The sequence below is a fragment of the Piliocolobus tephrosceles genome, chromosome 15 (genome assembly GCF_002776525.5).
Source record: "Piliocolobus tephrosceles isolate RC106 chromosome 15, ASM277652v3, whole genome shotgun sequence".
Taxonomy (NCBI): Eukaryota; Metazoa; Chordata; class Mammalia; order Primates; family Cercopithecidae; genus Piliocolobus; species Piliocolobus tephrosceles.
Window position 1 is genome coordinate 39,449,959 of NC_045448.1, and position 22,374 is coordinate 39,472,332.

The window sequence follows — 22,374 nt, forward strand, 5'->3', positions numbered from 1 at the left end:
TAAGCTGCTCAATTTGGTAGACAACTGCTGAGATATCAATGAAATACAGAATGTGGAAGCTAGATCGCCCGAGAAAACTGGGAGACTCAGAGACATGAAGCTATTTGCCCAAGTTCACAGAGAAAGGGAGTGGGAGACAAACTGAACTACAACTACCCAAATCTCGGTTCTGTTTTTTCCACGACATCACACTGACACCATAAGACGTTAGCCTGGAAATAAACCACTATCAGCTTGTCACAAGTTAGCTCAACTGAGTTCAGAAAGAACAAAGTCTTTTCAGGAGTTCCCCTTCCTCCTCCAATTATCAGTTATTTTTCAGGGAAGAACTGAGCAAGGTGTGTGTATGCAGGACTTGAAGAACTGGAGGAAAGAGCATACAAGCAGCTCTATTTATCCCAGAAGATGTTGGGGAAAACAACAGAATGTTGACCAAACATCATTAAAATAAGCCTTAAGATATCCCATGGCTTTCTAGCAATAAGAAAAAATGAATTTCAAATAATTTACCTGGTTCCAATTTTATTACTTTAATTGCTGCTAATTCACCAGTGTTAACATTCCGTGCCTAAAAGAAAAAAAAGGAAAAAAGGATTATTGTGAAGAAAGCTTTCATAAAAAGTGTATAAAATTTCACTTCAGCTTACTGTTTGTTTTCTGTTATATAAAAATATTTTAAAAGAAATGCAAATGTAATTTATATTTACAAAACAAAGTTTATACTTCACAATAAATTGCAACATTTATGTAAAATTTAATATTGGCAATACTAATACTAACAGCTAATATACACTTAGATGTCGGTATGGATGTGCCAGGCACTATTCTAAATGTTTTAATATTAATTCATTTAATCCTCACAACAATCTTATAAAATAGGTACTGATATTATTCTCATTTTGCAAGTGAGGAAACTAAAGGACATAGAACTCAAAAGAACTTAACAAGGTCATTTGCCAGTGAGTTGACAGTGCTGGGATTCAAACCCAGGCAGGCTAACTCCAGTCTGAGCCTTTAAGTATTACACTGTATTGCTATTCATTCAAAGGCTAGTTGAACTAATTAACTAGCCTTACATTTTTTCATTTAAAAGCTTTAGGATATGAAAGGTTAACACAATTGTGTATATAATTATGAAAACAGGCCCCCTGCATCCTTTTAAACACACCTGATGGTATAGTCAAATACATGTAGTTCAATGCAAAACAAATCTATTTTGTAAGCCACATGTTAAAAATCACTTTAAAAAATCAAATTATATTATTATTCCTGGCATTTACAATTGTATAAATTCCTGGCATTTACAATTTACAATTCCTGCATTTACAATACAATTGTATTATGTGTATTTATGTGTACATATAACACAATATATATTATATATTATATAATACATGTATAAATAAGCAGAAACTGTATTAAAATGGCAGTAAGTCTTTGTCAATTTAAAATGTTTTATAATTGGATCAGAACTTTCAATTTGATATTTTAAACTGTTAACTAAAAATAAATTAATTTTCATATCACCAGTGAAGAACAATACATGCCATTGCCTGATCACAGAAAGATCCATTCATGTGACCAGAATTATTCCTAGTTGCAACACTCTCTTATTAATGGATTGGTGAAAATCAGTGAATCATTTGGCAAGAGGTGATAATACCATTAATAGTGGCATTCTTCTAAGAATACTAGGGCACTAAAAATACCAGCCAAGGATCTAAGATATGAGACACAGTCATTGCTGAAAATATAAAATTTAACCATTTAACCCTAAGAAGACCAAAGATATTAAAAGATCTCATATAAATTAATAAAATTTGCAGGGAAAATTCATTTAACAATTGTTCCTTCAAACAAAATCCCCATAACTAATAAACACTCAAGGTAGTACAAAAGAGATTTGAACACTTATTTCAAATTAAACTTAATTTCCATAAAATGGGATAGATGTTTCAAATAGACAGTGCTGGATACTTGCTCCTTTCTCTAGAAAAAAGAGATATAAATGATGAAATAGAAATAAAACCAGAATATCATTCTGGGAGCATTCTGTAAAGGAGGCAGAGTGTATCTGAAAAATATTCAGGTATAATAGTCATAAAGCTTTTCAAGCACCATCACAACTACTTGCCTCTCCTCACACTTTGATATCTTTTCTCTGGTAGGCTTCTCCTTTAGCATCTCCTCCAAATAAGACAACTGCCACCATTTAAAAATTATGCTATGATTTTTTACTTACTGAGAAGAAATTCAGAGTACGGGTGATTCTACTATGGAAGAGCAGACAAATGTGAACTCAGAAAGCTAGGATGATTATAGCTGAGATTTTTGTTACCAATGACCACAGGAGGGCACACACTCTATTTACAAGTTACACAGTATTTGTCCAAAATGGTTGCTGTACACAATGTACTCTTCTAAAAATAGATTTACAAATAGTTAACATCAGCATATATTTAACAGAAAAATTATGACACTAACTACTGATGAGTGGTTTACCAAGGTCAATATTTACTGTAGGGTTGACTTATGAATACAATTATTTCAAATGGTAAATCAGTCTAGAATTTCCTAAAGGCTAACACTTTTTAAATTACAGTTTTTTAGGGTTAATTAAAAAAAAAAAAGGAGCTAAAATGATTACTGTTCTTTTGCCTTCTATCATGTTAGAAATATCTTCCAATATGTAATTTATTTGGCAGTATTAAGATATTTCACAAAAAGAAGGGGAAAGAGATAATTAAAAAGCCCTTAAGAAACTTCACTTCTAAGCCTTTCTTTATTAAAAATCCATGTTTATTAATAAAGGGTCTTTAAAGCATTATGATTCACCAAGAATCCTGGTCTTCTGGCTAAAATAAGTCATATTTTGCTATCTCTAAATTGACAGTAGTCAAGGTTACACACAAAGGTAAATTTAAAAATCAGTATTATAACATTCTGCAACTGCTATTCTTTTTTCAATCACCTTGAGCAGTTCATTTTTTAAAAAGAAGAGCAAGATAGAAATTATAAAATATTAGCATGCATAAAGTTAAAAATTTTGAATTCAGAATTAGTAACATAAAATGTTCATATTTGTTAAGGGCAGAAAACAGGATAAAATATTCTGAGCAGCTAGATATAGTCTGCTGCAACACTGATCTGACCACCATTCTTCAAATGCTCCCACAGTGATGTTCTCATCATGCTGTTCTCGACTTATAACTCCGCAAGAGTACACATCATTGCTTTAAAGACAAAAATCCAAATTCCCTGTCAGAGTATTTAAAGCTTTCACTAAATACAGCACTTTTTATAAGAGCTTTACTGGGATAGAATCCACATATCATGAAGTACACCCTTTCACGGTGTATGATTCAGTGGTGTTTAGTATATTCAGAGTTATGTAATTATACTAACTAATTTTAGAACATTTTCATTACCTCAAAAAGAAACCCCAGAACCATTCGCAGTCACTACCTATTCCTCCACCTCTCAATCCCTGGCAACCACTAATCTACTTTCCATCTCTATGGATTTGACTACTGTAAACATTTCATGTAAATGGGATCAAGTAATACGTGGTCCTTTGTGACTCTGGTTTCTTTCACTTGGTGTAATGTTTTCAGGTTCATCCATGTCTCAAACTCATTTATGTGTTACTGCCAAACAGTATTCCATTGTATGGAAATGCCATATTTGGGTTGTTTCCACTTTTTAGCTATTATGAATAACGGTGCTATAAACATCAGTGTACACAAACATCAGTGTGGACCTGTTTTCAATTTTCCATTTGAATATCTTCTTTGGAGAACTGTCTATTCAATTCTTTGTCCATTATAAATTGTTTTTAAATTGTTAACTTGTAAGAGTTCTTTATATATATTCTGGATATAAATCCCTTATCAGTCACATGATTTGCAAATATTTTCTCCCATTCTGCAAGATTTCTTTTCATTTTCTTATGGGTATCCTTTGAAACACAAAACTTTTTCACTTTGATGATGTTCAACTTAACTAATTTTTGTTTCTTGTGTTTTCAGTGTTGCAGCTAAGAAACCATTTGCCTAACCCAAGGTCACAAATACTTTTTTCCTACTTTCTTTTCTAAGAGTTCTAAGTTTTATAGTTTTCTTAAATTTAGGTCTATAATCTACTTTAAGTGAATTTGTATACTGTGTCGGATAGGGCTTCAGTTTCATTATTTTGCCTGTGGATATGAAATTGTGAAATACTACATTTTAATCTGGCCCCCATCTATATTTCTAGTCACTCCCTAACTTGTACTTTATCCTCTGGCCAAACTAAACAACTTGCCATTTCCCAAAGCTATCCACGCTTTTATTCCAGGTCCCTCCCCTGGCCTAACAGACATCCTTTGAAGCTCAGCTTAGGCTACCACCACTTGCCACAAGCCTTTTCCTGACCCTGGTCCCACATCTTATTTTGGTATACACATCCCCCACCACATACTCCCATAGATTCTGGGTAACCTTTCTAAAATGAAAGTGGACTGATGAGGAAAATCCTACAGGTCTAGACTGATCTCGGCTTAGAGGGGCTCTTGGAAAGTACCAACTTTCAAAGTTGTACCAGAATTTAGTTTGATTCAGTGAGCCTTTTAGAGGCCATTCAGATTGGAACTATTTTGGAAAGAATTTTTCTGAGATGATTTCATGCTGATTGGGGAATTATCTCCAACTATCAGAAAGGCATTCCTTGAGGTGCTAGGTACTACATAAAATGGGTTAGAAACAATCATTATTAGTAAAACATCTGACCATCATCTACTATGTATTGAGCCCCTTGGAGTATTGAAACCTTACTATATAGAAGGGGATGTCCAATGTGAATATGAATCTAAGTCTGAATGACAGCTAACAACATTTAGTCTTGGCTCTGTCAGTAACCAGCAATGGGATCTAAGTAAGTAATTTCCCTTGTGTCTTCTTCCTGACCCCTCTGCCCACAATTTAAAGATATTAAGGTGAAAAAAGGCTATTTCTAAGATTCCTTCTAACTCTAAAAGTCAATGTTTATATCAAATAATTTTAGCCTAAATCAATAGATTCCAAATACTGAATCAGATAGCCAGTTATATAAAAATCATATAAGGAGTTTAAATACAAAACAAAACAATAACAAAATATTGCTATACATTCTGAATTCAAGTCAAGCAATTAAGAATGGGACCCAGGATTCTATATTTTAAGCTACTGAGGTACTGCTGATACACAGCCAGGTTTGGGGATCCAGTTTAAAGCACTACGTGACTGACTTTTATAAAACATAACTACCAACTTGTAAGCCTGAAAAGGTATTACAGGAATGACTGCTCGAAGGTGATACCATTTTTGCAGAGGTTTGAAAAGATGGCCTGAATTACGAAAAACACAGAAAAGGGATGGGAGAAAGGGCACAGAAAGAAAAGCATGAGCAAAGGCTTGTGGAGAGAAAACAGACTATTTTGAGTGTACCAGACCAGCCAAACCTCAGGGTGCCTCCCATTCAACTACTCCCTTTCAGAAGAAAATGGATAACCCATACTCACTGCTGAAGGGATGGTTTCATGTTCGCTTTCCCATAGTTGATCAGACTAGGCGTATTAGTCCGTTCTCATGCTGCTTTTATAAGGAACTGCCTGAGACTGGGTAACAAGGGCAACCACTTCATAGGAAAACTGATGGAGTGACATTCATCTCTGGTTTGCCCAGCGTACTCCTGGTTATGCCTATTGTACCAGTACAATTATTAACAGTGCCTGTGTTCACTCTTAAACAATTAAAAATTTATTACATTTGGATGGTAAATTATAAGGTTACTCTACCAACAAACCCTGAGCTGACATGAAAATAGGAAATAGGGCAAATTCTCTAAAATAGGGATCTGCAAACATGTCTATTTTTGTAAATAAAGTTTTACTGGTACACAGGTGGTGGCTCATGTCTGTAATTCCAGCATTTTGGGAGGCCAAAGTGGGCAGACTGCTTGAGCCCAGGAGTTTGAGACCAGCCTGGGCAACATGGTGAAAACCTGTCTCTACAAAAAATACAAAAATTAGCTAGGCTTGGTCTTGGTGGTATGTGCCTACAGTCCCAGCTACCCAGGAGGCTGAGGTGGCAGGAGGATCAACTGAGCCCAAGAGATCAAGGCTGTAGTGAGCTATGATCACACTACTGTTCTGAAGTCTGGGCAAAAGAACAAGACCAGTCTAAAAAAATTAAAATTAAAATTAAAAATTAAAAAAAATTCAATAGCAGAGTTGAGTAGCTGAGACAGAGGCCATATGGCTCACAAAGACTTAGGTATTACTATCTGACCCTTTATCGACAAACTTTGCTGATCCTTGCTTTAAAACAGCACTGTCAGCCGGTCGTGGTGGCTCAGACCAGGCATGGTGGCTCATGCCTGTAATCTCAGCACTTTGGGAGGCCGAGGTGGGCGGATCACCTGAGGTCAGGAGTTCGAGACCAGTCTGACCAATATGAGGAAACACCACCTCTGCTAAAAATACAAAAATTAGCCAGGCGTAGTGGCATGCACCTGTAATCCCAGTTACTCGCGAGGCTGGGACAGAAGAATTGCTTGAACCCAGCAGGCGGAGGTTGCAGTGAACTGAGATCGCGCCATTGCACTCCAGCCTGGGCAACAAGAGCAAAACTCCATCTCAAAACAACAACAACAACAACAACAACAAAACAAAGAAAACGCAGCACTGTCCAAAAGAACTTTCTACATTGATGGAAATGATCTGTATCTGCACTATCCAATACATTAGCCCCATACCACATGTACCTATTGATCACTTAAAATATGGCCAGTGCCACTATTCACAATAGCAAAGACTTGGAATCAACCCAAATGTCCATCTGTGACAGACTGGATTAAGAAAATGTGGCACATATACACCATGGAATAATATGCAGCCATTAAAAAGGATGAGTTTGTGTCCTTTGTAGGGACATGGATGCAGCTGGAAACCATTATTCTCAGCAAACTATCGCAAGAACAGAAAACCAAACACCGCATGTTCTCACTCACAGGTGGGAACTGAACAATGAGATCACTTGGACTCGGGAAGGGGAACATCACACACTGGGGCCTATTACGGGGAGGGGGTAGGGGGGAGGGATTGCACTGGGAGTTATACCTGATGTAAATGACGAGTTGATGGGTGCTGACGAGTTGATGGGTGCAGCACACCAACATGGCACAAGTATACATATGTAACAAACCTGTACATTATGCACATGTACCCTAGAACTTAAAGTATAATAATAAAAAAAAGAAAAAAAAAAGAACCGTACACTGAAAATTATATATCATTGATAAAAGCAACACAAGACAAAAATAAATGAAAATGTATTAAAAAAAAAAAAAAGAAAAGAAAAACTGTCGGTTACTATGCCCACTACCTGTGTGACAGGATCAACTGTATTCCAAACCTTAGCATCATGCAATATACCCAGCTAACAAACCTGCACAGGTACCCCCCCGAATTAAAAATAAAAGTTGAAATTAAAAAAAAAAATGGCCAGTGCAAGTGAAAAACTGAATTTTGTTTAATTATACGTGTATATACAATGAAATATTAAAAATTTGGAGTTTTTAATTTTTTAACTACCAGACAATAAAAAGGATTTTAAAGATATAGTTCTAATAATGTAAACACATGTATTAGATTACGTAACCACCACCACCACCACCACCATCAGGAAATAGAAAAATTCCATCACTGCAAAAACTCCAATGGAAGTCATAATCCTCCCTAAACCCTGGAAACACTAACATGTTCTCTATGACTATAGTTTTTCTTTTTGAGAATGCCATATAAATTCATTCATTATATAACATCTTGAGACTCTTCTTTCACCAAGTTGTTGCATATATCATTAGTTTGTTCCTTTTTATTGCTGAGTAGTGTTCCACTGTATAGATTTACCACAGTTCATCCATTTACTAGTTGAAGGATATCTGGATTGTTTTCAGTTTTTGGCAAATACGGAAAGAGCTGCTGCAAACATTTGTATACAGGTTACACAAATACCCAGGAGTGGGACTAGATCATATCATATGGTAGGTATATGTTTAACTTTATAAGAAACTGCCCAACTTTCTAGAGTGACTGTACCATTTTTCATTCCCAGAAGCAACGCATGGTGGGGTTCCAGTTGCTTCACATCCTTGCCAAGAATTGGCATTGTATTTATTTCAGCCATCCTAATAGGTATGTAAATGCTATTTCAGGGTGGTTTTAGTTTGCATTTCCCTGACGACTGATGATGCTCTTAGTCTATTCATGTGCTTACCTGCCATCCTTTGATAAACTGTTTTCCATCTTTCGTCCATGTTTTAATTGGAATACTTATTTTCTTACTGATGAGTTATGAGAGTTCTTCATATATATGTATTCTATATATGAGTCCTTTGTCAGATATATGATTTGCTATTTTTTTTTTTTTTGAGACGAAGTTTCGCTTTTATTGCCCAGGTTGGGGTGCAATGGCACAATCTTGGCTCACTGCAACCTCCACCTCCCGGGTTCAAGCGATTCTCCGGCCCCAGTCTCCCAAGTAGCTAAGATTACAGGCAGCTGCCACCACATCTGGCTGATTTTTTTTGTATTTTTAGAAGAGATGAGGTTTCACCATGTTTGTCAGGCTGGTCTCGAACTCCTGACATCAGGTGATCCACCCATTTTGGCCTCCCAAAGTGCTGGGATTACAGGCATGAGTCACTGCGCCCAGTCAAATGTTTTCTTCAGTCTGTAACTTATTCTTCATTCTTGTTAACAGCGTTTTTTGCAAAATTTATGAACTGAATTGTGTTCCCTACCAAATTCATATGTTGAAGTCCTAACCCCTAGTACTTTAGAACGTGACCATATTCAGAGGAAAGGCATTTGAAAAGGTAATTAAGGTTAAATAAGTTATATGGCCCTAATCCAACAAGACTGACATCCCTTTAAGAAAAAGGAAGAGATACCAGAGATATACATGCATAGTGAAAAGGCCATGTGAAGATACACCAAGAAGGCGGCCATCTGCAAGCCAAAGAGAGAAGCTTCAGGAGAAACCAACCCTGCTGGCACCTTAACCTTGGACTTCCAGCCTCCAGAACTATGAGAAAATAAATTTCTACTGTTGAAGCCACCCAGTCGGTGGCATTCTGTTATGGCAGCCCTACCAAACAAATACACAGAGCAAAAGATTTTATTTTTGATAAAGTCCAATGAATTGTGCTTTTGGTATCATGTCCAAGATCTTTTTGCTTAACGCCAGGTCACAAACATTTTCTTCTGAGTTTTCTTCTAAAAGTTTTATGTTTTTACATTTAGTTTTATAATACATTTTGAGATAATTTTTGTGTAAAGTGTACAGTTCAGGTTTAGGTACTTTTTTTGCATGTATATGTCCAACTCTTTCTTATCATTTATGGAAAAGTCAATTTTCCTTTCATCGAATTGACTTCCACCTTTGTCAAAAATGAATTGGCTATATTTGTGTGGATCTATGTCTGGACCTCATGTTGATCTATATTGATCTACTGATCATGTGTTTATCTCTTACCTACACTATACAGTCTTGATTAGTGTAATTTTTTTTTTTTTGAGACGGAGTCTCACTCTGTTGCCCAGCCTGGAGTGCAGTGGTACAGTCTCGGCTCGCTGCAACCTCCGCCTCCTGGGTTCAAGTGATTCTCCTGCCTCAGCCTCTCAAGTAGGTGGGACTACAGGTACGCCACTATGCCTAGCTAATTTTTGTATTTTCAGTACAGATTGGGTTTTGCCATGTTAGCCAGGATCATCTTCAACTCCTGACCTCAGGTGATCCACTCACCTTGGCCTCCCAAAGTGCTGGGATTACAGGTATGAACCACACAGGCCTGGCCGAATACTGTAGTTTTATAGTAAATTTTAAATTTACAATCACAATAATTTTGTGATTCCTCCAACTTTTTCTTTTTCAACGTTGCTTTGGCAACAAAGGTCCTTTGCCTTTCCATATAAATGTGAGTCAGCTTGTCTGTTTAAAAAAAAAAAATCTGCTGTTGGGACTTTTATTTGGAAGTACATTAAATCTATAGATCAGTTTGGAAAGAACTGACATATTTACTATGTGGAGTCTTCCAATCCACGAACACGCTGGCAGTTGTCTCTATTTAGATTTTGATATCTTTCATCAGTGCTTTGCAGTTATCAGCATACAGACCCTATACATAATTTCAATTTGGATTTTAAAAGCCACGTGTGGCTAGTGATAACTGTATTACACGGCACAACTCTAAAATGTCTGAAACTGGAAATACTGAGAAATAGCACCACCATGCAATGTAACTCACTGTGAGACCATGCTATGTGTCAGTGTCACAGCACGCAGGGCTTTGGGCATAAAGTGAAGTTTTGAAGAAATAGAAAAGATGCAATGAAGAGACAATCAGTAAAGAGCAAAGAACTCAACAGGTGGAAAGAGAAAATTACAAGACCATGAGGAAAGGGCAGATCTCCAAGCTGCCTTGAGTTCCTGACAACTTTCCAGTTCCATATATCATGTATCTTTACAATAGCCTCTCTTTTCCTAAGTTAACTTGAATGGCTCTTTGTTTCTTAAAACCAGATCATTAAAGATCTACATTCTAGGACTACATAGTCCCAATTAAAAAAAAACAAAAACAAAAAAAACAGATTGAGGCTATCGTTAACCTTCAAAAAATGCACTTCGCAGCTAATAATTGGATATCGACATGGAAAATAAACTGTGAGTAACAGGAGTACAGACAGTTCCAACATATCAGTAATTTGCATTTCAAAGTTTAATTCTGAATTTTGGAATTCAAAAATGTACCTGTTCCATATCAGTAACACTTTTAAATGGTAACTGGTAGACCAAACCAATAATATGGATAAAACTTAACAGTAGCACCGAGTTTGGGAAACGATAAGAGATGAGGTAGCCAATTCTAACTTTGCACTAAAGCAGCAATAGCAGTAGCATCTCTAGCCCAGTGGTGCTCAGACCCCAATGGGCATAAACATCTTCCAAGATTTCACTTTCGAAAATAAGTTAGACTAGATATAAAATATCCTTTCATTACAAATATCTGGAAATAGCAGACAAGACACAACAAACACTCTTTTACACGTACTGCTGAACTCACAAGCAAAGAAATTCACAGGTGGCACAAAGAGATGTAGTATAAACAGCTTTTAAAAATCTGTTAAATGTATTTACTGAATAAAATCAGAGCTGTAAACAAAAGTTCAAGCCACGACCTTAGATTAAACTTGGAATCTAGGGACTTCAGTTTTGATTTTTATTAGATGTGGTGAAAGCTGAAATTGAGACCACTGCATAAAACCAGCAATGCCCTTGAAGAGTCACTCCCCATAGGTAGGTTGGGGAAAAGGGCTCTGTCCACAACAGGCAATTTGTTCAAATCAGGCCTTCACTAGAATCGAAGTATCTTCCCCGGAAATCCATAATTACAAGCCTACCCCTAGTTGAGTTTAGGGTTAAAATTTACACTGATTTCGAGGGCCAGGAGCCTCAAGTCAAGAAATAAATTTAAGTTGTTTCTGGGTTGGTGGTAACACAAGGCACCTGGCAGAGGGAGAAACAAATTCTCTGTAGATAAACACATCTTCTACCCATACTCCAAGAAATTACTATGTAATAATATTAGACAGATATGAGCTTAAAACAAAATTATCAAGCACAAAAGGAAACAAACCACCAGAGCAGTAAAAACTATGAAAAACCAAATTAAATTCACAGAAGTTAAACTTTAGGAATTAAAAGATACATAACATTACAATCAAATATGCTTTAAAAGTTTAAAGAAATAAAAGAAGGTATGAAATACATAGGTCAGATTTTTTTAAAGTTAACACTAGAAATAAATAAATACATGGGTCAGACACAAGAGGTTAACAAAAATGACTTGGCAGACAGGATAAAAAGAACAAAACAGAATTTCTAGAAATAAAAAATGAAATTAAAAACCTAACTGGCGTACACAGACATAAAATTAGACAAAATGACAGATCTGAAGCAGCAAAGAGAGCAAGAGATAGAATGAGAGATTAACAGACACGAAGAATAGAACAAGAAGATATAACATACATCTAACTAAACAAGGAAGGAAGAGAGAACCAATATTTCAAGAGACAGTGGCTGAAATTTTTCCAGAATGGGTAAAAAACATAAAACCTCAGATTCAGGAGACACAGTTTCAAGGAGAGTAAATAAACAAGAAATCCACATCTAGACACACTACATGAAACCACAAAAAAACTAAATAAAAAGAAGTAATCTTTAAAAGCACTCAGAGAAAAGGAATCAGATCATCTACAAAAGAACAACAATTAAGACTTTTTCAGAGAAAAAAGAAAGCCAGAAACACTGTAGAATATGGAGCTGAAAAAAAGTTAAGTCAATCTAGAATTATATTCTCAGGTAAAAACATCATTCAATAAATAGGGCAAAATAAAGACATTTTCTAACAAACACCAAGGGTTCACCGCCAAAAGATGTGCAATAACGTATTCTTCTAAAGGATGTATTTCAGGATCAAAAAAGACTCAGAAGGAAAGTTTAAAATGCAAGGAGTATCAAATAAACTAGCAATCCTGGGTACAGATAAACATTGATGACTGCAAAAAACAGTAATGTCTATGCACTTTTTTAAAAACTAGAACTCAGATATGGAGCAAAATACCATGGAAATGGGAAGGTGAAGTACAGTTAAATTGCTCTAAAGACTTTACACAGTTTGGGAAGTGGACAGACTTAGTAAATAGTTTGCGGTCTTAGGTTAGGTATGTATATTAAATTATTAGGAGCAACATCTAGAATAATGAAAGTAGTATATAACAGTGATTCTTAACTGAGGGTACTACCCCCATAAAAATGGAAAGGAGGTGTTTGGAAATGTGGAGGGACATTTTGGGTTGTCTCAATAATGGGGGATGATAATATTTGGTAGGTAGGACCCAATGATTTTAAAAGTCCTGTGGTGCCTTCAGAGTGCCACACGATAATCCTGGTCAAAATGCCAATAGCACCCACACTGAGAAATACTGTATGCACCTACCAAAAAATGAAATTTAAACAACTCAGCATGGAAATCAAACAACTCAATACAAACCACTGGTAGATCTGCTTTAAATCACAGAATCTTGGATTCCACACCACACAGATTCTGAATCAGCAGATCTGAGGTGAGCCCCAGGAACCTATGGTTTTAATACCACTCAAGTGACTGATTCAATCAACAGTCTATCAATCACACTTGAGAAACACCATAGTCTAACAAGGGTGAAACGGTGCATGAATGGTGTTTAAGAGACTCCCATTTCAGCGAGAGGCACTGGAGGAAGGGATGCCCAGGGCTGAGAAAAAGTCTAGCAACAGGGAGTAGGTAGTGGCAGAAATTCATGTACATATATCATTAAGTGTCCCCAAATTAGAAACTGGAGATCAGAAGAAAAAGCACTTTTCTAAGTTTAACAACAATATAAGTACAGCAGTGTTTTACATAAAATTTTTTAAAAAAAATACTGAAAATGAAAATACAACAGGACAGTTCAGGCAAACATCAATAAAATAACTCAATCCACAACCTAAAAATCAATCACCCTATAAACACGATGGGAAAGTCTGTCTTCAGAAATCCTGCCCATACTCTGACCTACATACATCTCTTGAGTAATGACCTCATTCACCAATTTCTAACATGTGGGATATGACTGCCCTGGAGCAGCAGAATAGTACTTCTGAAATGTGTTACATATATTCTGGAAAAAAAACAGAGTTCTTGGTTACGTATTAGAAATAATACATACTATAGGCCAGGTGCGGTGGCTCAAGCCTGTAATCCCAGCACTTTGGGAGGCGGAGGCGGGCGGATCACGAGGTCAGGAGATCAAGACCATTCTGGTTAACACAGTGAAACCTCGTCTCTACTAAAAAAACACAAAAATATTAGCCACGCGTGGTGGCAGGCGCCTGTAGTCCCAGCTATGCAGGAGGCTGAAGCAGGAGAATGGTGTGAACCCAGGAGGCAAAGCTTGCAGTGAGCCGAGATCGCACCACTGCACTCCAGGCTGGGTGACAGAGCAACACTCCGTCTCAAAAAAAAAAAAAAAAAGAAAGAAAGAATACATACTATACTGTCCTCCTAGAGATCAACTGCTGTGCACACCAGCACATTAAAAGATTCTGAAAGTTCTGTAGCAAAGAAAACCAATTACTTTTGTTTGACTCTTCATCTCCCACCATTATTTTGACTAAGGATCCCTAAAAGCTCCCCAATTTATTAGAAAATTTAGGATTTAGAAAAATACATTCACTTAAGTAAACACTGTCTATCCACTGCTATATCCTTGGCACCTTGAACAGTGCCTGAAAGACAACAGGTGATCAAAATATGTTTGCTGAATGAGTAATTAAAATCAGTTGTGCGCTGGTAAATGTTTAAAAACACAGCTTGGGGGAATGAAGGCAGAATAAGCATTGATTTGTAACATTTTCGTGGTGTAAACACTCCCACCAAGGCAGATCACAACCTACTAACCTGGCATTTCAGAACGTGGAGTTGGGAAGAGATGCTCATAATCTCACTAGTACAAAAAGTCTCCTGGACATCACTGATTAAAATGTCAAAGTGGGCCAGGTGCAGTGGCTCACGCCTGTAATCCTAGCACTCTGGGAGGCCGAGGCGGGCAGATCACAAGGTCAAGAGATGGAGACCATCCTGGCCAACACGGTGAAACTCCGCCTTTACTAAAAATACAAAAATTAGCTGGGCATGGTGGCGTGCGCCTGTAGTCCCAGCTACTCAGGAGGCTGAGGTAGGAGAATGGCTTGAACCCGGGAGATGGAGGTTGCAGTAAGCCGAGATCTCACCTGGCAATAGAGCAACACTCTGACTCAAAACAAAAACAAAAACAAAAACAAAAACAAAAACAAAAACAAAAATTACAGTGAAGCTTATTTAATGCAAATACAGAATACTACTTCTCTAACCAGTATCCCTGGGGAATGAAGACTTAAGTTTTCCAGATAATGGGATAAATGTTAAGTAAAAAATGCATATTTTTTAATTTAAAAAAGAAACATTGTACGCTTATTAAGTGTGTGGTACAAAATTTAACATTTTCTGTTAACTCAATATTTCCTATTATATAAATTATCTACAAAGCATCCCAAAGCAATGCTCTTAAATTAGACACATAAAGCTATTTGCCCCTATACTAAATCACATTTTTAGCCTGGGGCCCAAGGCTGGGCTTCAGTGAGCCCAAGAGTTCCTGACACTGAATACAAACTGATAAATGTTTATACTTCTTGCTGAGAAAAATGTTTACAGACTCCATTAGGTGTCACTATCGTCTAAATGGGTCCCTCAAAGCTCATGTGTTGGAAACGGAATCCCCAATGTAACAGTATTGGCAGGTGGGGTGACTGGGTCATGAGGCCAGAGAATGAATTAATGTCATTTCTGAGGAAGCAGGTTGTTTATCTTGAGACTGAGTTGGTTATAAAAGTGAGTTTGGCTCCCTTCTGCTCTCTCGATCTTTCACCCTTATCCTTCCACTTTCTGCTATGGGATGACACAGTACAAAGGCCCTAACCAGATGCCATCGCCATGCTCTTGGACTTTCCAGCCTCCAAAACTGTGAGCCAAATAAATCTGTGATCTTTATAAACTACCCAGTCTCCGGTATTCCATTATAACAGCATAAAATGGACTAAGACAGGTGTCCATAAGGTTAAGAACCACTTCTCTAAGTAGATCTGGACTGTTTTGCTTACTTAACTTGAGGCATTTTGGTTTTCTCCCTCTCTCTCATCAGGCTGTTAGTGGTTATTTCTTACTGACAGTGTGTACAGTATCCCCACCTCCAATTTGTTTTGAGTTGGAGAAACTGATAAGTGAGCTCATGAGAAAATGTTTTCATTAAATCACTGAGGACTTCACCTGTGAATGTAGAGAATAAAACACAAAAATGTACAAACTGGTGGCAAATATGTAAAATAAACAGAATGTTTACAAAGCTGATGGTAGTCCCGATTAAGTATATTATAAAAACACAACATATTCTACCCAATAAAATCTCTTATCTCCTTAGAAGTCTTTTACTTAAGATAATTTCCATCTTACAAGAGAATATACTTTTTAAATGTATCAGTCATAAAACTTAGAACCTATCCATTTCAGAATCCCATTTTTACCTGTAGTCATTACAATCTATCCTTTTTTTAAAAAAAGCTATGTATAGCAAACTTCATTTTTTAAAATTTTAATTTTTTTAAATAATTTTTGCGCAGGGCCCATGCTACTCTTCTCTATATCATTCCAATTTTAGTATATGTGCTCCCAAAGCGAGCACCAAACTACATTTTTTAAGATCACTTATGTTTAAATCTGGGGTGAATGAACCAATTTCTAGAATTTGTGCCTATTATTTGAGGGCTGGATCTGCACTTGACCTTTGGTATATGCAGCAGACTGGTTCCAGGACCCTTATGCATACCAGAATCCACACTTGCTCAAGTCCCATAGCAGGCCCTGCAGAACCTGTGTATACGAAAAGTCAGCCATATATACATGGGTTTCACATTACACAAACACCAAGTTTGGTTGAAAAAAATCTGCATATGTGGATGTGTGTAGTTCAGGTTCAAGCCTGCTTTGTTCAAGGGTCAGTTGTATATCTTTCATTAAAATCAGTGAAATGAGAAGGAAATACATATGTTTTTTCATGACACAAAATTTCAAAGTAAATTAACTTTATTTATAACTAAGCTCCATCAAGGCTTTGAACATTACTCTTACAAAGCACTCCTAGCAATATTAGAAGCTTTTGTTATGCTTTATAAAAATTTTTCTACCATTATTCCTCTCACTAAAAATCTGCCTACTACAAGAGAATGACCAATATGAATACCACTGTTTTCACATTTCTCCTGTTCCCAAGACCCTTCAACATCTCATTTGCTTCTGTTACTGCTGGACCTTTACTTCAATTACATTATAGTAATCTTGGGAGAAACATGAAGGAAGAGCCAGGGAAAGGCACAACAACTTCTAAGGACACGCTACACTACAGCAAGCCTGAAATGAGGACAGTTTGCTCTAAGGTCACTTAATGGGAATGGAGAGAAACGGTTTAAAATTCTACTTTATCCCAGGTTTTCCAGATTGTGGTTCTCCAGAAAAAAAATTGACAAGAGCCACATTATTTTTTGCTTAAGTAATTATTTCCAAGAATAAATAGCTATGTTTTCTGTTGTGCTTTTAATCCAGAGGTGTCTAGAACAGTCCTCAAAGGAAGGGGTGATAGTGGAAGAGGGCCATTCCTCTCCACAGAGCCAGACCTGAGCTCACTCAGTCAGCCAAGTATCAAAACAGCATATGCACAAATAAGTTATAAAAGAGCTTGGCCAGATGGACAGGAAAAAGAAATGTAAGACCAGATTACGGAAAAAAGAAGAGGGCCACTTCAGGGAATAAGATAGGCAGAATGTGGTTATGATGCCAAGGATAAGACTAAACAGAAAAAGGCCTGGCAGCAACTAGATATTTGATAATAATGAGTTTCTATCACCCTTTGTCAGTGCTATATCCTCCTCCCACAGTTTCTTGAGACTGGCCTGGAAAGGGGCTTTCCTGCGTAACAGAAGGAATCTGAATCCATCAAACTCTCTAATTATTCTTCCAGAAATAGGAAAATCACAATTTAACTCTTAACATCTGAAACAAAAATGGAACGAAAGAATGATTCCACTGACAGCAATTATTTTTAAAGCCAGATAAAACACTAGTTCAGATACACACTGATGAAATTAAACAACCTTCCAGCATTCTAACATCCAGTTTAATTAAAAAAAAAAAAAAGAGATGGATGCCATTGTTTCCACTCAAGAGATAACACCAACTCATAATGAAGTACTAATATCATAATGTGCAAGAAACCCACCTGCAAAGGGCTCTGCTGTATAAAAATTACCAGAGGAATTAAGCAACACAGCTTGCTGCTGACAAATCTAAGCAAGTATATAAAAAGTGGATTTCACCAAACAACCTACATGCGCGTACACACACACACACACACACATTTTTTAAATAAGGGTTTTATTCAGGCTACACAGCAAGTATTAATAAGCTTTTCCACTGTCTGATAATGCTGGCTTCTTTTTAATCTGAAAAAGAAAATGGAATGCTTCTGAAACTCTTATCTTATACAATAGAGAAATTACATAATTTGACCTCATGAGGCTAAACTCTCAGCTCCCTTTCTCACTATTAGGGTTAATTAATTTGTCTTCCTGCTTACTGCCTTTGTTCTTTTGGAATGAATGTAATTTCCCAAATATAAGACACTCCTATTATCCTATTTATCCATTACCATTTACTGTGTCATAACAAAACTTTGTTTACTAAAACCTACTGCAGTGCTCTACATTTCATTTTTCAATTTTTTCACACTCGTTATTCAAAGAATCACTCAAATATGCTACATTATTAAGGGCTCTGGGAAACACTATTAAATAATTCTTTCCATCTGTTCAGTCAAAAGGAGGGGAAGAAACTGAGATTTCAATTACTCTTCAAAGCATTTTTATATATATGCTTTATTTAAAACCTGAAAGCTTTAGTATACAAAAGACTAGAGCGGTTAAAAAGTTCAGCTTGATAGATACAGCGTTCATTATGGAGAATATATGTATACTTAAATATTAAAATATCAGAAAAAGGGGAAGGGAAATACAAATTTGGTTTTGGGGGGTTTTTGTTTGTCTGTTTTGAGACAAGATCTCACTCTGATGCACCAGCTGGAATGTAATGGCATCATCATAGCTCACTGCAGCCTCTTAACTCCTGGGCTCAAGCAATCTTCCTGCCTCAGACTCCGGAGCAGTTGGAACTACAGGCATGTACCACCATACCTGGCTAATTTTTAAATGTAGAAATGAGGTCTCACTATGTTGCCCAGGCTGGTCTCAAACTCCTGGCCTCAAGTGATCCTCCCACCTTGGCCTCACGAAGCGTTGGGATTATAGGTGTGAGCCACTGTACCTGGCCTACAAGTATTTGTATACTAATAGCTTAAGATTCCATAGTCCACTTAGGTAAAATAAAAGACAATTCAGTTTACATTTCTGAACTTCTACCAATATTTTTTACTCAAGACTATTATGCTTTAACTTCAAGTTCCAAATTTTTAACATATGAAAGTAAGTGCTTCTCATAAAATAATTTTAGCAAAAATACTAACCAAGAAACAGCATCTCTCTTCACCTCTTATAAGAGACCAAAGAGTCATTCTTACTATCTAAGGTAAATACATCTCAATTTAAGAGATCTATTACTTGATCTAAAAGACCATTTGCTTTTGAATGATTTAGTATTATGTACTGACTATTACTGGACTTGGCTAAGTCGTAATACATACCAATAAATGGTTGGATTTCACATCCCCCTTGCCACAATCAATGACAACTTTTCATCAATTAAAAAACTTGAAATTTCAAGTCAAAATAAAGAAATGATTCTTTTTAAACTTGCTGAGGTTCACCATGCTACATATCTAAACCAGTAAAAATGGATATACCGTGTATTAAGTCTCTCAACCAAGACTTTGGTACTAAAAAAAAAAAAAAATCCTATATAGTACTCACCAACTCCATAAAATGTGCTTTAAAACAATATTAAGAATTAGTGACTACAAACATAAGAGAATTCAGTAAGCTAGTAACCTATAAAAAGAATATACAAAGATCAATAGTCTTCATATATACAACATATTATACAAACAACAGAAGATATAAAGACTTCATTTCCAAGAGCAACTAAATATTTGTATATTTTCACTTAATCAGTAATGTGCAAACTTAAAGAAAACTTTAAAACCCTTTAAAGAAATGAAAGTAGAATTGAATAAAGAGAAAGTTATAATCATATTCTTAGAGAGGCTAAACATCATAAAGGTATCAATTCTTCTTAAGGTATTCTAATTTATACAAACCCAATAAAAGTATCCATTTTTTTTCCTCCAGGAACTAGAAAGGCTGATTCTAAAGATCTTATTGAAAAATAAACAAGCAGTAATTGCCAGGAAAACTATGAAAATGAGGAGCAATGAGAACACAGCTCTAACAACATAATTTTATATGGCCTCAACAACTAAAAGTATACGAGTGGCAAATGAATAGACAGACCAGTGGGACAAAATACAAAGTCCATAAATACGCCCATATAGAGGAGATAATCCAATGGAAAAACGGACAAGTATGTGAAAAAGAAAAGAAATACAAATGGCCCTTGAACATATGATAAGCTGAAAACAGAAATGCAAACAAAAAATATACAGTGAGATAGTGTTTCTTATCAGGTTGGCAAAATCTGATTTAAGTCCAACCACTTGTCAAGCTGTAGGAAAAGGAGGGCATTCCAAGGACCCTCATATATTGCTGCTGAAATGCAAAATGCAAGATGTATATAAAGGGAATCCAATAATATCAATCAAAATTACAGATGCATGTACCCTTTCACCTAGCAAACACCCTTCTAGGAAACAAAAACATCAGGAAACCTACATACATATGAAATACACATGTACAAGGTTAATCACTACGAAATTGCCTGTAATAGCAAAAGACTGAACAAATTCAAGTGCAAAAGGAGGACTGGTTGAATAAACTACAGCGTATACCAACAAATGAATACTATACAGTAAAAAAAGAAGAAAAAAGATAAGGAAGGTCTTTATGTATTGACTGATATAAAGAGAGAGCTCCATGGAATAAAAATAAAGAAACCAGGGTGCAAAGTATTAGTATGTTATCTTGAGTCAAAGGAGGTGGAAATAAGAAAATACATTTGAATTAGCCTTTTGCATAAAGTCTAAAGGAATAAACAGAAATTAATAAAAATATAGTAATACATATAATGAACTAAGGAGAAGGGACAGACGGGGATGGGAGGGAACAAGACTTCTCAGGGGATACTTTTTAAAAACAGCACTTTGCATTTTGAACCATGTAAATAAATGCATTTTTTATTAAAATTATAAACTAATTAAATTTGTAATAAAAAGATAAGAAATTGGTGGCATAGTTAAGATTTGGCCCAAAAAATTTACTAAACCATGGTGTAAGCCTTTCCTTTGATGGTTCCAGGAATAATTAAAATAATAATAATTGGCCAGGCATGGTGGCTCACGCCTGTAACCCCAGCACTTTGGGAGGCCGAGGTGGGTGGATCACTTGAGGTCAAGAGTTTGAGACCAGCCTGGCCAACATGGCGAAACCCTGTCTCTATCAAAAAATATGAATATTAGCCAGGTGTGGTGGTGCACACCTATAGCCCCAGCTACTCGGGAGGCTGAGGAAGGAGAATCGCTTGAACCTAGGAGGCGGAGGTTGCAGTGAGCTGAGATCATGCCATTGCACTCCAGCCTGAGAGACAAAGCAAGACTCTGTCTCCTTAAAAAAAGAAGAGGAAGAAGAATTGTGTGAAACATAAACATCACAAATGCAATCACACTTGTCAACATGCTCATATTAAATTTCCAATCTATCAATTAAAACTAAAGAATGTACTATGCTTTGAAAACTTATATTGTACTATGTAACAAAAAGTCACATTGTTTACCTTGTTCAAGCTATAGTTGTACTTTATATGTCACTAAGAAGTCAGCAAGGCCGGGCACGGTGGCTCACGCCTGTAATCCCAGCACTCTGGGAGGCCGAGGCGGGCGGATCATGAGGTCAGGAGATGGAGACCACAGGGAAACCCCGTCTCTACTAAAAATACAAAAAAAAAAATTAGCCGGGCGCGGTGGCGGGCGCCTGTAGTCCCAGCTACTCGGGAGGCTGAGGCAGGAGAATGGCGGGAACCCGGGAGGCGGAGCTTGCAGTGAGCCGAGATCGCGTGACTGCACTCCAGCCTGGGCGACAGAGCTAGACTCCGTCTCAAAAAAAAAAAAAAAAAAAAAAGTCAGCAAGAAGAGTACCACTTGCGACAGGCAGTAAATACTTCAGACGACACAGACAAAGGTTTTTAGTAATAGCCAGTCTAGTGCAGGTCAGGCTAGGATTATGCTAAAACTGTCAGGCTTAAGGTAGTGTGCAGCAGCCTCCAGTCCAGTCAAAGAATGAAAGCCTAAGGGGAAAGGCAATTTCTAATACACATCACATCTCTTCAAATAAATAAAAACACATGGGAATCATCTCATTTCCATCTTTGAGGTGACTTGGAGTTTTGTTCAAGCCAAGAGGAAGACAAAAGTCTACATGTAGCACCTCAGTAACATAAATGAGTGCAGCTCATTTTCAAGTATTTTAGGAACTTAGGTAGTTAAATGAAAGGATTTGAGGCTCT

The 22,374-nt window shown here is 36.7% G+C and overlaps 1 protein-coding gene and 1 pseudogene across 2 annotated transcripts in view; both read right to left on the reverse strand.

Moving 5' to 3' along the window:
- The window catches only part of MAP4K3 (mitogen-activated protein kinase kinase kinase kinase 3), a 184,164-nt gene that overhangs the window by 125,763 nt on the left and 36,027 nt on the right, over positions 1–22,374 (reverse strand). For both annotated transcript variants that reach the window (XM_023216290.2, XM_023216291.2), the window contains exon 2: positions 511–568. In XM_023216290.2, coding sequence (XP_023072058.1) covers positions 511–568 — 58 coding nt within the window. The remainder of the gene's footprint in view (positions 1–510; positions 569–22,374) is intronic.
- Positions 16,281–16,378, reverse strand: LOC111545447 (annotated as a pseudogene).